The sequence below is a fragment of the Salmo salar genome, chromosome 29 (genome assembly GCF_965601325.2).
Source record: "Salmo salar chromosome 29, fSalSal1, whole genome shotgun sequence".
NCBI classification, from domain to species: domain Eukaryota; kingdom Metazoa; phylum Chordata; class Actinopteri; order Salmoniformes; family Salmonidae; genus Salmo; species Salmo salar.
Window position 1 is genome coordinate 33149677 of NC_138319.1, and position 14901 is coordinate 33164577.

General features: G+C 43.7%; 1 protein-coding gene across 2 annotated transcripts in view; it reads right to left on the reverse strand.

Moving 5' to 3' along the window:
• The window catches only part of LOC106590611 (semaphorin-5A), a 334049-nt gene that overhangs the window by 24943 nt on the left and 294205 nt on the right, over positions 1-14901 (reverse strand). For both annotated transcript variants that reach the window (XR_014383102.1, XM_082970801.1), the window contains exon 16: positions 11702-11927. Coding sequence is in view for 1 of the 2 variants with exons in the window: in XM_082970801.1 (XP_082826927.1) it covers positions 11702-11927 (226 nt within the window). In the remaining variant the exon portion in view is untranslated. The remainder of the gene's footprint in view (positions 1-11701; positions 11928-14901) is intronic.

Here is a 14901-nt window from a genome sequence, read left to right on the forward strand (position 1 = left end):
GGCCACATCCTGACTGATGGCAGCCCATTCTTGCATAATCAATGCTTGGTGTTTGTCAGAATTTGTTTTTTTTTATTGTCCACCCGCCTCTTGAGGATTGACCACAAGTTCTCAATGGGATTAAGGTCTGGGGAGTTTCCTGGCCATGGACCCAAAATATCTATGTTTTGTTTCCCGAGCCACTTAGTTATCACTTTTGCCTTATGTCAAGGTGCTCCATCATGCTGGAAAAGGCATTGTTCGCCACCAAACTGTTCCTGGATGGTTGGGAGAAGTTGCTCTCGGAGGATGTGTTGGTATCATTCTTTATTCATGGCTGTCACGACTTCTGCCGAAGTCGGTCCCTCTCCTTGTTCGGGCGGCGTTCGGCGGTCGACGTCACCGGCCTTCTAGCCACTGCCGATCCACTTTTCATTTTCCATTTGTTTTGTCAATGTGTTACACACCTGGTTTCACTCACCCAATTACCTGTTTATTATTTAACCCTCTTTTCCCCATGTTTGGTTGTGAGTGATTGTTTGTTGTATTGTGGTCCGTATTTGTGGGCTTGGTAATTCTCTTGTATGTTGATGACTTTGAGTAAAGTTACTTTTATTTATTCATCTCTGCTGTCCTGCGCCTGAATCCTCTGCACCAGCTACACATAGATCCTTACAATGGCTGTGTTCTTAGGAAAACTTGTGAGTGTGCCCACTCCCTTAGCTGAGAAGCAACCCCACACATGAATGGTCTCAGGATGCTTTACTGTTGGCATGACATAGGACTGTCTTCTCCGGACAAGCTTTTTTCCGGAAGCCCCAAACAATCGGAAAGGGGATTCATCAGAGAAAATGACTTTACCCCAGTCCTCAGCAGTCCAATCCCTGTACCTTTTGCAGAATATCAGTCTGTCCCTGATGTTTTTCCTGGAGCGAAATGGCTTCTTTGCTGCCCTTCTTGACACCAGGCCATCCTCCAAAAATCTTCGCCTCACTGTGCGTGCAGATGCACTCACACCTGCCTGCTGTCATTTCTGAGCAAGCTCTGTACTGGTGGTGCCCCGATCCCGCAGCTGAATCAACTTTAGGAGACGGTCCTGGCGCTTGCTGGACTTTCTTGGGCGCCCTGAAGCCTTCTTCACAACAATTGAACCACTCTCCTTGAAGTTCTTAATGATCCGATAAATGTCAGCAATATCCTTGCCTGTGAAGCCCTTTTTGTGCAAAGCAATGATGACGGCACGTGTTTCCTTGCAGGTAACCATGGTTGACAGAGAAAGAACAATTATTCCAAGCACCACCCTCCTTTTGAAGCTTCCAGTCGGTTATTCGAACTCAATCAGCATGACAGAGTGATCTCCAGCCTTGTCCTCGTCAACACTCACACCTGTGTTAACGAGAGAATCACTGACATGATGTCAGCTGGTCCTTTTGTGGCAGGGCTGAAATGCATTGGAAATGTTTTTTGGGGATTCAGTTTATTTGCATGGCAAAGAGGGACTTTGCAATTAATTGCAATTCATCTGATCACTCTTCATAACATTCTGGAGTACATGCAAATTGCCATCATACAAACTGAGGCAGCAGAATTCGTGAAAATTAATATTTGTGTCATTCTCAAAACTTTGGGCCATAACTGTACACACCATTCACATACATACACATATATTTATTTATATTCTGGACTATTGGATCATGTGTGTATTGTTATTGTATTGCTAGATATTGATGCTCTGTTGGTGCTAGAAACATAATCATTAGATATTGATGCTCTGTTGGTGCTATAAACATAATCCTTTGATATTGATGCTCTATTGGAGCTAGAAACATAATCATTTTGCCTGTGACAACGTCAGCAAAACGTTTCATGTGACCAACAAACTTTGATTTGGATTTGATCTCAATCTCTGTATTTTTCTCTCTCTCTCTCTCTCTCTCTCTCTCTCTCTCTCTCTCTCTCTCTCTATCTATCTATCTAATCTCACTCACCCTACCACTGAGTTGGCAGGAGCACTGACAGATCCGCTGAGGCTCCATGCTCTTTATTGATTTGATTTGGAACAGGCAGTGGCACGGACAGCTCTGCCTGCCACAGATGTACACTCACACTCTTCCACAAGGGACCGTTTCATAGTCTAGTCACTCCTCCAAACACACTGTTTCATATTCTTCTCACTCCTCCAAACACATTGTTTCATAATCTTCTCACTCCTCCAAACACATTGTTTCATAATCTTCTCACTCCTGCAAACACATTGTTTCATAATCTTCTCACTCCTCCAAACACATTGTTTCATAATCTTCTCACTCCTCCAAACACATTGTTTCATAATCTTCTCACTCCTCCAAACACATTGTTTCATAATCTTCTCTCTTCTCCAAACTCAATGGACTGTCATACAGTCTTCTCACTCCTCCAAAGACCATGGACTGTTTCATTGTCTTCTCACTCCACCAAATACAATGGACTGTTTCATAGTCTTCGCACTGCTCCAAACACACTGTTTCATAGTCTTCTCACTCCGCCAAACACATTGTTTCATAATCTTCTCACTCCTCCAAACACATTGTTTCATAATCTTCTCACTTCTCCAAACACTGTTTCATAGTCTTCTCACTCCACCAAATACAATGGACTGTTTCATAGTCTTCTCACTAATCTAAACACACTGCTTCATCGTCTTCTCACTCCTCCAAATACAATGAACTGTTTCATAGTCTTCTCACTCTTCCTCCACAACGGACTGTTTCATAGTCTTCTCACTCCTCCAAACACATTGTTTCATACTCTTCTCACTCCTCCAAAAACACTGCTTCATAGTCTTCTCACTCCTCCAAATACAATGAACTGTTTCATAGTCTTGTCACTCCTCCAAACACATTGTTTCATACTCTTCTCACTCCTCCAAACACACTGTTTCATAGTCTTCACAGTCCTCCAAGCTCAAATCAGGACTGTGATTGAGAGGTGGTGTGTGATCTTACTCAAAGTACAGAGTTAGAAACAAGAAATGTAATACAATGCACTCTAGCCCCTTAAAGTCGATCTCCGCGCCCCCGCTGAAATATAATTAGTATAATAAAAAATTCCCATAAAAAATCTGTCAGTTTAAGTTAGATACATTTTAATTTTTTTGCATTGGATGCGACTCAATCCACCACATCCCAGTGTTGCACTTCCTCATCTGTGGTGAAAGGTGGCAGAGCTAGAGCAGTGTTTGTCAGACCATGAGACATCCCATCTGTGGTGAAAGGTGGTAGAGCTAGAGCTGTGTTTGTCAGACCATGAGACATCCCATCTGTGGTGAAAGGTGGCAGAACTAGAGCAGTGTTTGTCAGACCATGAGACATCCCATCTGTGGTGAAAGGTGGCAGAACTAGAGCAGTGTTTGTCAGAACATGAGACATCCTGAAAACTGGTATTCTCACAAAATGTTTTGCAACATCCAAACGGTTTGGCATACAAACTATTAAGACCCCTCTATGGAAAGATGAGACTCTCACAATCACGATGGTGTTCTTTGCTTTACGACCCCCACAAGTGTCTTGGGACTCACTTGAAGTCGGTAGAGCCGACCTGTAACTTCAGTCTGTAATGTCCTAACAGTTTGGGCTACACACTAGTATGACCCCTCTGTGGAAAGGTAGTTGTTTTTCTCTAGGACACCCATGGGCCTCACAAGACTCATCTGAAGGTCCCCCGGTACCAGTTGAAAAAATGTATGTAAGTATATATGGAGACTGTTTAGTACCAAAAATAAGGCGTTAAATACAAATGTTTCCTGATCTTATATCTCTCCGATATAGGAGAGACACTTCACAACAAACTTCCTATATGAATCTGTTATTCAATACGTTTGTATGTGCTAATAGCTGTCACAGCGATCGATGAAAGGGGACCAATGCGCAGCGTGTTGAGTGCTCATCTTCTTTTATTAGAGTAACGTGAACACTTAAACAAAAAATAACAAAACACCACAGTTCCGTAAGGTAACATAGACTATACGAAAAACAACCACCCACAACCCACAGGAAAAAACAGGCTGCCTAAGTATGGCTTCCAATCAGAGACAACGAAAGACACCTGCCTCTGATTGGAAACCAAACTCGGCCACACATTGAAAATGAACATAGAAAATGAAAACTAGAACAAATCCCCATGAAACAAACCAACCCCAAAACACACAAAAACAACACCCCCCTGCCACGCCCTGACCCTACAATGACAAATGACCCCTTTTACTGGTCAGCAGTAACACCATTTTTTATATTTCTTGGGGATACTTCAAGGGGTCTTAAAATTAAAAATCAAATAGCTAAATGATCCTTGTTATGACCTTCTTAAAACAACCCCCCCCCCCCCCCCCCTAGACTATTATGGGCAAGCTGAACAACTGTAAAAGTACAAATATTGAGAGTCCCACTGACAGTGTCCCACACATTCACACACAATTGAGATGAGATCAGAAATGTGTGTGTGTGTGTGTGTGTAATCCAGAAAATGAACAGCTCAGTTGGATTACAGTGTTAAGCCACAGAGCTGTGACAGTATTCCCACAGCTGTCATCTGGATTGTCAAACACTCGCCCCAGGGATCGACTCAGGGAGACGCTTAGTATGTGTGTGTGTGTGTGTGTTTGTGTGTTTGTGTGAATCACTTATTAAAAGTTATTGAGAGGGCAATGAAAACTCCCACTCTGATGGGGAACAGAGAACAGAGCACACACACACACACACACACACACACACACACACACACACACACACACACACACACACACACACACACACACACACACACACACACACACACACACACACACACACACACACACACACACACACACACACAGTGATTGGGGATAATTACCAGGAGATGTTGTATTTACATTTGTCTGAGGTCGACAGAGGTAAGACAGATACAAGGAAGTGACTCAGGGGGGTTTTAGTGAAGAGATTGCCAAATCTATCAACCTGATCTACCAACCTGATCTTTGTCAGCAGCATACCACCCTGCATCCCACTGCTAGCTTGCCTTTGAAGCTAGGCAGGGTTGGTCCTGGTCAGTCCCTGGATGGGAGACCAGATGCTGCTGGAAGTGGTGTTGGCGGGCCAGTGGGAAGCACTCTTTCCTCTGGTCTAAAAATAATAAAAGTGACTGGGCACATTACCCCGTGTTGGGTGCCATCTTCCGGCTGGGACGTTAAACAGGTGTCCTGACTCTCTGTGGTCACTAAAGATCCCATGGCACTTATCGTAAGAGTAGGGGTGTTAACCCCAGTGTCCTACCTAAATTCCCAATCCTATCATCATTTTTCATCCCCTCTCCTTCCCACTAACTATTTCCCAGGTTGTTGCTGTAAATGGGAATGTGTTCTCAGTCAATTTACCCGGTTAAATAAATGAATAAACATCTGTAAACTATCTGCTAGAGAGACTTGAACATCTCATCTACTGTGTATCTGTACATGTGGGAGTTATTGAACTAGTAATCCTGTATAGTGTTCCTACTATGGGATTGAAGTCAATCCCAACAGTCAACAATTGCGGGCGAGAAATTGAAAAATATGTACTTGAAAAATTATTAAGATCGGTCAGCGGGCTAGTCAAATGAAATCAAATGTTATTGGTCACATTCACATGGTGAGCAGATGTTATTGTGAGTGTAGCGAAATGCTTGTGCTTCTAGTTCCGACAGTGCAGTAATATCTAACAAGTAATCTAACAATTCCACAACAACTACCTAATACATACAAATCTAGTAAAGGATTATATGCATATAAGGATGAGTGATGCCGGCGGCATGAGGTGATGATGCAATAGATGGTATAAAATACAGTATATACATATGAGATGAGTAATGCAAGATATGCAAGCATTATTAAAGTGGCATTATTAAAGTGACTAGTGATCCATTTATTAAAGTGGCCAATGATTTCAAGGCTGTACGTAGGCAGCAGCCTCTCTGTGTTATTGATGGCTGTTTAACAGTCTGATGGCCTTGAGATAAAAGCTGTTTTTCAGTCTCTTGGTCCCAGCTTTGATGCACATGTACTGACCTCGCCTTCTGGATGGTAGCGGGGTGAACAGGCAGTGGCTTGGGTGATTGTTGTCCTTGATTATCTTTTTGGCCTTCCTGTGACATCGGGTGCTGTAGGTGTCCTGGAGGGCAGGTAGTTTGCCCCTAGTGATGCGTTGTGCAGACCGCACTACCCTCTGGAGAGCCATGCGGTTGTGGGTGGTGAAGTTGCCGTACCAGGTGGTGATACAGCCCAACAGGATGCTCTCGATTGTGCATCTGTAAAAGTTTGTGAGGGTTTTAGGTGAAAAGCCAAATTTCATCAGCCTCCTGAGGTTGAAGAGGCGCTGTTGCGCCTTCTTCACCACACTGTCTGTGTGGGTGGACCGTTTCAGTTTGTCCGTGATGTGTACGCCAAGGAACTTAAAACTTTCCCCCTTCCCCACTGCTGTCCCGTCAATGTGGACAGGGGTGTGCTCCCTTTGCTGTTTCCTGAAGTCCACAATCATCTCCTTTGTTTTGTTGATGTTGAGTGATAGGTTGTTTTCCTGACACCACACTCCGAGTGCCCTCACTTCCTCCCTGTAGGCTTGTCTCGTCATTGTTGGTAATCAAGCCTACCACTGTAGTGTCGTCTGCAAACTTGATGATTGAGTTGGAGGCGTGCATGGCCATGCAGTCATGGGTGAACAGGGAGTACAGGAGAGTGCTGAGCACACACGCTTGTGGGGCCCCAATGTTGAGGATCAGTGAAGTGGAGATGTTGTTTCCTACCTTCACTACCTGGGGGCGGCCCATCAGGAAGTCCAGGACCCAATTGCACAGGGCGGGGTTGAGCCCCAGGGCCTCAAGCTTAATGAGCTTGGAGGGTACTATGGTGTTGAATGCTGAGCTATAGTCAATGAACAGCATTCTTACATAGGTATTCCTCTTGTCCAGATGCGATTGTGCAGTGTGATGGCGATTGCATCGTCTGTGGACCTATTGGGGCGGTAAGCAAATTGAAGTGCTTGTCTGAGCACAGGCAGAAGTAATATATCTATGCTCGCTGTGAAGTCTGTGAGCAGGGGAGACTAATCTGTCTCAGAGAGGGCCTTCGCCTCAGAGCGTCTGAGCTGAAACACATCACAGACAGACGACGACACTCTGACACACTCGCCTGAGTGTGCCAGAGCGCAGAATATCTGATTAATTTACGAACGTGCAACACCCGTTGAATATGACCGGTGCCAGTAAACATTGGCAAAAAAAGTAATAGTTAGTCAAGAATGTAAATTCCGTAATTCCCAAACATTCTAAGAATTTATGAAACCAGGAAAATTACCATATCTAAGTGCTCGCGTGTCAGAAAATGTAAAAAAAAATACAATCTAAAAGTGTCACATTCTCCCTGGAGGTGTATTATGAACAGATTTGAATAAGATTTAATGTTGCTAACATGATGGCAGTTCCACTTTAAGGAAAAACTAGAAAGGAGAACACATTACATGAATAATTACTGAGTAGATACGATGAGAAAGATCTCTTAATCAATTAACATCTTAAGTAATTAACTAAATAACCATAATTAAGCCCTTGATCGCCGCTAAAAATGACTTAGTATGTCCAATAAAAGCCATTCTCACTGCTTGGCTTAATCTTATACGCTTTATCTACCTCATCTAATTTAGATAGATAGTATCCCCTCAACTGAGGTGACGAGAGACGAAACCAAAGCCGTTCAAACACACTTCCTAATCTAACATTTTAACTGTTTCCTGAGAAAATGGATTTAGCATTCCGTATCGGCATGAAGCAGGTGTGAGTTGCGTCTGGGATAAAACATGTGACTTCAAAAGGAGTTAAAATCGCCAAATGTCAGCCATTACTGATCCCTCTGATCCTCCTGATCCTTGCATGACAACCATGTTGACATTCCGCAGAATCGGAGGAAGTAACACACATCAAAAGACCTGAAAAAAAAACTGAATTCATATCAGTGACTCTCAGAGACTCACCTGTATTTTAAAGGTCAGCTACACTCCAGAAGGTTGGAACAGTTTGCAGGAATGGTCTCTCACAGTCATATTGTATGTATACAGTATAATGTATAAATAGAGACCTGAGTTTTTGCCTGGACTTGTCACATGGTCAGGTAAACCTCCTGGTCCTATAATGATATACTTATACATGAAGGTAAACCTCCTGGACCTATAATGATATATTTATACATGAAGGTAAACCTCCTGGTCCTTTAATGAAATATTTATATATATACAGTATCAGTCAAAAGTTTGGACACACCTGCTCATTCAAGGGTTTTTCTTTATTTTTACTATTTTCTACATTGTAGAATAATAGTGAAGACATCAACACTATGAAATAACACATATGGAATCATGTAGTTAACAAAAAGTGTTAAAAGAATCAAAATACATTTTATATTTGAGATCCTTCAATGTAGCCACCCTTACCCTTGATGACAGCTTTGCACACTCTTGACATTCTCTCAACCAGCTTCATAAGGTAGTCACCTGGAATGCATTTCAATTAACAGGTGTGCATTGTTAAAAGTTAATTTGTGGAATTTCTTTCCTTCTTAATGCTTTTGCACCAATCAGTTGTGTTGTGACAATGTAGGTGTGGTATACAGAAGATAGCCCTATTATAGTCCATATTATGGAAAGAACAGCTCAAATAAGCAAAGTGAAATGACAGTCCATCATTACTTTAAGACATGAAGGTCAGTCAATACGGAACAATTCAAGAACTTTGAAAGTTTCTTCAACTTCAGTCGGAATAACCATCAATCTCTATGTTGAAACTTTCTCTCATGAGGACCATCATAGGAAAGGAAGACCCTGAGTTACCTCTGCCACAGTGGATACGTTCATTAGAGTTACCAGCCTCAGAAATTGCAGCCCAAATTAACGCTTCACAGAGTTCAAGTAACAGACACATGTCAACATCAACTGTTCAGAGGAGACTGCGTGAATCAGGCCTTCATGGTCAAATTGCTGCAAAGAAACCACTACTAAAGGACACCAATAAGAAGAAGAGACTTGCTTGGGCAAAGAAACACGAGCAATGGACATTAGACCGGTGGAAATCTGTCCTTTGGTCTGATGAGTCCAAATTTTAGTTCCAACTGCCGTGTCTTTGTGAGACGCAGAGTAGATTCCAAGTGAAGCTGGTTGAAAGAATGCCAAGTGTGTGCATACATGATTCCATATGTGTTATTTCATAGTTTTGATGTCTTCACTATTATTCTACAATGTAGAAAATAGTACAAATCTAGAAAAAACCCTTGAATGAGTAGATATGTTCTCCCCTTTGACTGTAGGTAAAGGTGGTGTGGGTGTATTAGTTCTTTATGTACTGATGACTACTGGATCTTATTTCCAACCACTATACAGAGGCAGTGTGGTTTTATGTGTGTGATAATATTTCATGTGTTTCATTGGAGTATAAACCACTGTCTCTAGCTATCTGTCTCTTAGGGTTACTGCACTGGTCACTATCTATTGTGATCACGTCTAGGTACAGGAGCCTCTGTATTTTACACGCACGCATGCACACACAGACACGCGCACGTGAGCACGCATGCACGCACTCTATCAGCCTGCTTTATCACCTTCTTCTTATAAATGCCTTAGGTGTGTGTGTATGCGGACTCAAATCGATAGCGAGTAGCCCGCTGCTAACTGTAAATCTTCGTTGGGCGACAGTGCACTCTATTCCCACCGGGTTCTCATCATCTCTGGAGGATTGAAGGGGACTGAGGGGTCTTTGGCTCTGTGGCCCCATCACAGACATCAATACAGTATGGAGCTGATTACTGCAGGACTGGCTCTCTGTGTGATAAAGGTTAACTACTGATTCTGGGTCTAAAGAAATCTGTCATGGGATGATCACAAGCAGGCAGACACACACACACATGATGCACACGTAAACACACACACACACACCTTTTTAAAAGGGTTAATAGGTTTTTCTTAAGGTAAAATCAAGTGGAAATTACAAACTCCAGAAGGCTTTTTAAACTTCAAATGCACAACATGTAAAAAATGTCCTGCACTGCAGGAAAGTTCTCCTGCAACAGGGTGATCAGATTAAGATCCTACATCTGTAGTTTCATCCAACAGCTTAAATGAATCAAAAGATTCTAATCAGAAAGATGTCAGATGTTTGTCGCTCCTCACAAGACTGGGAGTTTACCAGCTCCACCACCATGTCTGCCATCATTCCTTTAAACCTCCACAGTCATTAACTTCAGAGAGCAATGAGAGTAAAGAGAGGGAGACAGAAGTTAATAACTTTGCATGTGGTAAGTTTGAACTTTCTTTCCAGTGCCCACCCAGGGATGAACTTTGGGTGGGTGTGTGTGTGACTGATACAGATTAGCAAAGCGCTGAACTTTAAAAAGCGATCCTACTCTTTTGGGGGCAGAAATGAGCTCAATAATAAATATAAATCATTAAACAAACTCGTGCATCTGTATCCCAAGCCCTCCCTCCCTCCCTCCCTCCCTCCCTCCCTCCCTCCCTCCCTCCCTCCCTCCCTCCCTCCCTCCCTCCCTCCCTCCCTCCCTCCCTCCCTCCCTCCCTCCCTCCCTCCCTCCCGCCTTCTTACTCTCTGTCTCTCCTTCCTTCCTTCCCTCCCTCCTTCTCTCCCTCTCTCTCCCTACTTCTTTCCCCCTCTCCCTCCATCCATCCCTCCATCCCTCCCTCCCTCCCTCCCTCCGTCCCTCTCTCTTTCTCACTCTGTCTCTCTCTCTCCCCGCTCCCTCTCTCCTTCCCTCTGCTCTCCCTCTAATGGTTGGCCTCCTCCTAAACAACATCAAAAACATGTCAATTAGCCTCTTTAATCTGCGATGGGAGAGTTAGACACCATGGTAACAGCTGAGGTGAGAGATGAAAGGGAGAAACTGGGGAATTGGAGCCAGAATGGTGCTTGTGTCAGGGAGGAGAGAGAGAGGGAAAGTTGGGAGTGGGATCCATAACACGTTTGACGTTTGGAGCCGATGAAGGAATCAGTCCGGGACTGAAAATACTTCAGCCGATTAAGATAACACTAGATTGTTACACTGTTCATTGCCAATAATATAACATTTGAAATGTCTATATTCTTAAAAACACATTCCAGAGAGAGAGAGAGAGAGAGAGAGAGAGAGAGAGAGAGAGAGAGAGAGAGAGAGAGAGAGAGAGAGAGAGAGAGAGAGAGAGAGAGAGAGAGAGAGAGCACAACAACAACTAATTCGGAAACAAATCCAATTTTGATAAACTCCCATATCTATTGGGTGAAATACCACAGCAGCAAGATTTATGACCTGTTGCCACAAGAAAAGGGCAACCAGTGAAGAACAAACACCACTGTAAATACAACCCATATTTATGTTTATTTATTTTCCCTTTTGTAACTATTTGAACATTGTTACAACACTGTATATATACATAATATGACATTTGAAATGTCTTTATTCTTTTGGAACTTTTGTGAGTGTAATGTTTACTGATATTTTTTTATTTTTTGTTTCACATCTATTTCACTTGTTTTGGCAATGTTAACATATGTTACCGTGCCAATAAAGCCCTTAAATTGAGTGGAGAGTGAGAGAGAAGTGAACGAGTGTGTAGATTCAGTTGAATAACTAGTGTCATCTGAGAGAACCATCACCACACGATTTTATTTATTCATTCTGTTAACTATAAACTGTTCCACTCACTGTCAGTAGAGCATCCAGTGGAACCGTCCCTGGAGCAGTATCTCATCTCTATCCTCTGTCGGCCCACTTCCAGCAGAGCAGGTTCAGGGACACGGGCCTTACAGGTGTACCGGAACCGCTGCTCGTAGTGACCGCCGTTGTCCGAGATGTTGACCGGCGTCCAGGGGGTCCAGGGGGTGGTCTTCTTCAGGTCAGGACACGGCAGGGTGTTACACGACTGGTACTCCTGGAGAGAGAAACAGCGAGAGAGAAACAGCGAGAGAGAAACAGCGAGAGAGAGAAACAGCGAGAGAGAAACAGCGAGAGAGAGAGAAACAGCGAGAGAGAAACAGCGAGAGAGAAACAGCGAGAGAGAGAAACAGCGAGAGAGAAACAGCGAGAGAGAGAGAAACAGCGAGAGAGAGAAACAGTGAGAGAAAATCACAGAGAGAGAGAGAGTTAAAAAAAAAAACTTTATTGGGTCTGGGAACACACAACACAAACACTCAAACAAACAAAAACATGGTTAAACATCAATTAAAAACACAACATCAAATCTTCTTCCACAGTAACTAAACACAACAACTACTGAATACCCCATATGCTCATAAACAGATCAATGTTATTAACCAGTTTGTAATAGTCAAACTCAAACCTCAGTCTCGCTGCCAACATTCCCTCCAATTACATCCACAGACCCCTGTCCCCGAATACTGTCCTTTCGTGTCTTCCAAATTTCTAATTTAGCTGCCCCTGACATAAAGTTCAGTAAGAGAACTACACCTATTTGACTAAACCTGAGACACTGTAAAAACAGATTTGCAAGAGTTTCAAACTCAGCACAGATTGGACACCCTTCCCCAACAGTAGGATCCAGGTTCCAGGTGTACCAGATACATGTTGGTGGCTATAGATCCATGTATTATCCTCCATTGGAGGTCAGCTGTCCTCTTATCAATAGGCAGTTTATATAAAGACCGCCAACAGCCTTTTGGGGAGGCAGCTGGACCAAACACACCTGCCCACCTTGTTGATTTTACCCCTTCCTGTCATGATTACTATCTTCCAACTCCCTGTCGTAAATAAGCCAAGGCGCAACGTGCATGGAATTCCACATCCCTTTAATGAAGTGAAACAAAAAAACAATAGAGAAAGGAAACGGAACGTGACATTCTGGGCTGCTCGCAGGCAGCTACACAAAAACAAGATCCCACAATCACAGGTGGGAAAAGGGCTACCTAAGTATGATCCCCAATCACAGACAACGATAGACAGCTGCCTCTGATTGGGGACCACACCCGGCCATACAGAGAAATACGAAAACTAGATTGCCCACCCAAATCACACCCTGACCTGACCAATAGAGAAAATAGAAAGGCTCTCTATGGTCAGGGTGTGACACTTCCAGGGAAGATGCATGGGACACTTAAACACATCTTATATACATGTCCTTCTTTCCCACCGCCATGAACTCCCCCAGCTCTGGCGTATGGAAGGAAAGCAGCATCCCAACATTCTCCTCGAATGCCCCCGCACTAACATTCAGCGCAGGGAACACATAATCCAGACCCTCCATCAACCAATCAGAGTTGGACGTATCAGTCACATACTGCCGATGAAGTACTGGCAAGGAACCTCAGACCTCAGCTACAACCTTCCTCAATAGGCGAGATGATCGGATCCCCGCTCTTTCTCCCAGCTCCTCCAACGATCTGCTCCTGCTCCGCATCAGATGACCTAGCTTGGTACACCCCACACCTAACAGGCATGTACATAGGCTGGCTGAACCCATAGCACGGGACTGGATGGCAGTGTTGTAAAAAAGAGTCTCTTCAAAAAGCCACATCCCTGGTGGCGTGCCGGCCGTACGGGACTTGAAAAAAAACTCTCCAAGCCTGCATAACAGACCCATAGAATGGAGTTAAGCCAGACAAATCACTCCCCTTCTCCTCATCAATGTATAGGCTGCATCGGCCCTGCTAGAACTGTCACAGTACAACAGTCTCTGGGCTGCTTGAAGCCGGAAAGCCAAGATCCTAGAAGAAACGTCCACCAGGCCTTGCCCACCCTCGTGCAGTGGCAGGTACAGGGCTGCATCTTTAATCCAGTGTTGTCCAGACCAGAAGAAACTGACAAGGGTCCTCTGAACCTCTTGTATCAGGCCCCCCCGGTGGCTGTAAAATCATTAGTCTGTGCCACAGGGTAGAGGCGGCTAGATTATTGGCTACCAGCACCCTTCCCCTATAAAACAGCTGGGGTCGCACCCATTTCCACCTAGACAATCTGGCACACACCTTCTCCACTACCTCCTCCCAGTTCTTTTTTTGAAAGACATCGGAGCCTAGAAAATGCCCCCAAAGTCTTCATCCCATCTTTGGCCCACTGAAGCTCCCCCTGTAACTGTGGAAAGGACCCCGTCTGAAGCTGACTTTCCCACAGCGATTCACTCTTTTCCCAACTAACTCTAGCTGAGGAGGTCCCCTCATACATCTTTAGAGCGTTTGAGAGAAGCTTAACCTCTCTTGGGTAGGGGGCAGTATTTTGACGTCAAGATGAAAAGCGTGCCCAAAGTAAATTGCCTGTTACTCAGGCCCAGAAGCTAGGATATGCACATAATTGGTAGATTTGGATAGAAAACACTCTAAATTATGTCTGTGAGTATAACAGAACTGATATGGCAGGCAAAACCCAGAGGACAAACCCTACCTCCCCAAAAAATGTCATCCTACCTCTATTTTCAATGGCTATCACTTTAATTATAAGGCCAAGTCCTCCCAGATTGCAGTTCCTAGGGCTTCCACTAGATGTCAACAGTCTTTAGAAAGAGTTTCAGGCTGGTTTTTGGAAATATTTGCCAGAAATGTTTGTTTTTCTAGGTGGCTCCCATTTTGTCTGTAGTGTTTCCAAGCGCGTGGAAGAGAGCGCGTTCTTTGGTATTTTTCTCCGGTAAAGACAATAATGAATCTCCGTCTTAAATTGGATCATTTATTTACATATAAAGGTACCTAAGGTTTGATTATAAACATTGTTTGACTTGTTTGGAAAAGTTTATTAGTAACCTTTGGGATTCATTTTGTATGCATTTTGATGGAGGGAAACTGGGTGGATTATTGACTGAAGCGCGCCAGCTAAACTGAATTTTTATGGATATAAAAAAGGACATTATCGAGCAAAAGGACCATTTGTGAGGTAACTGGGACCTTTTGGAGTGCCAACAGAAG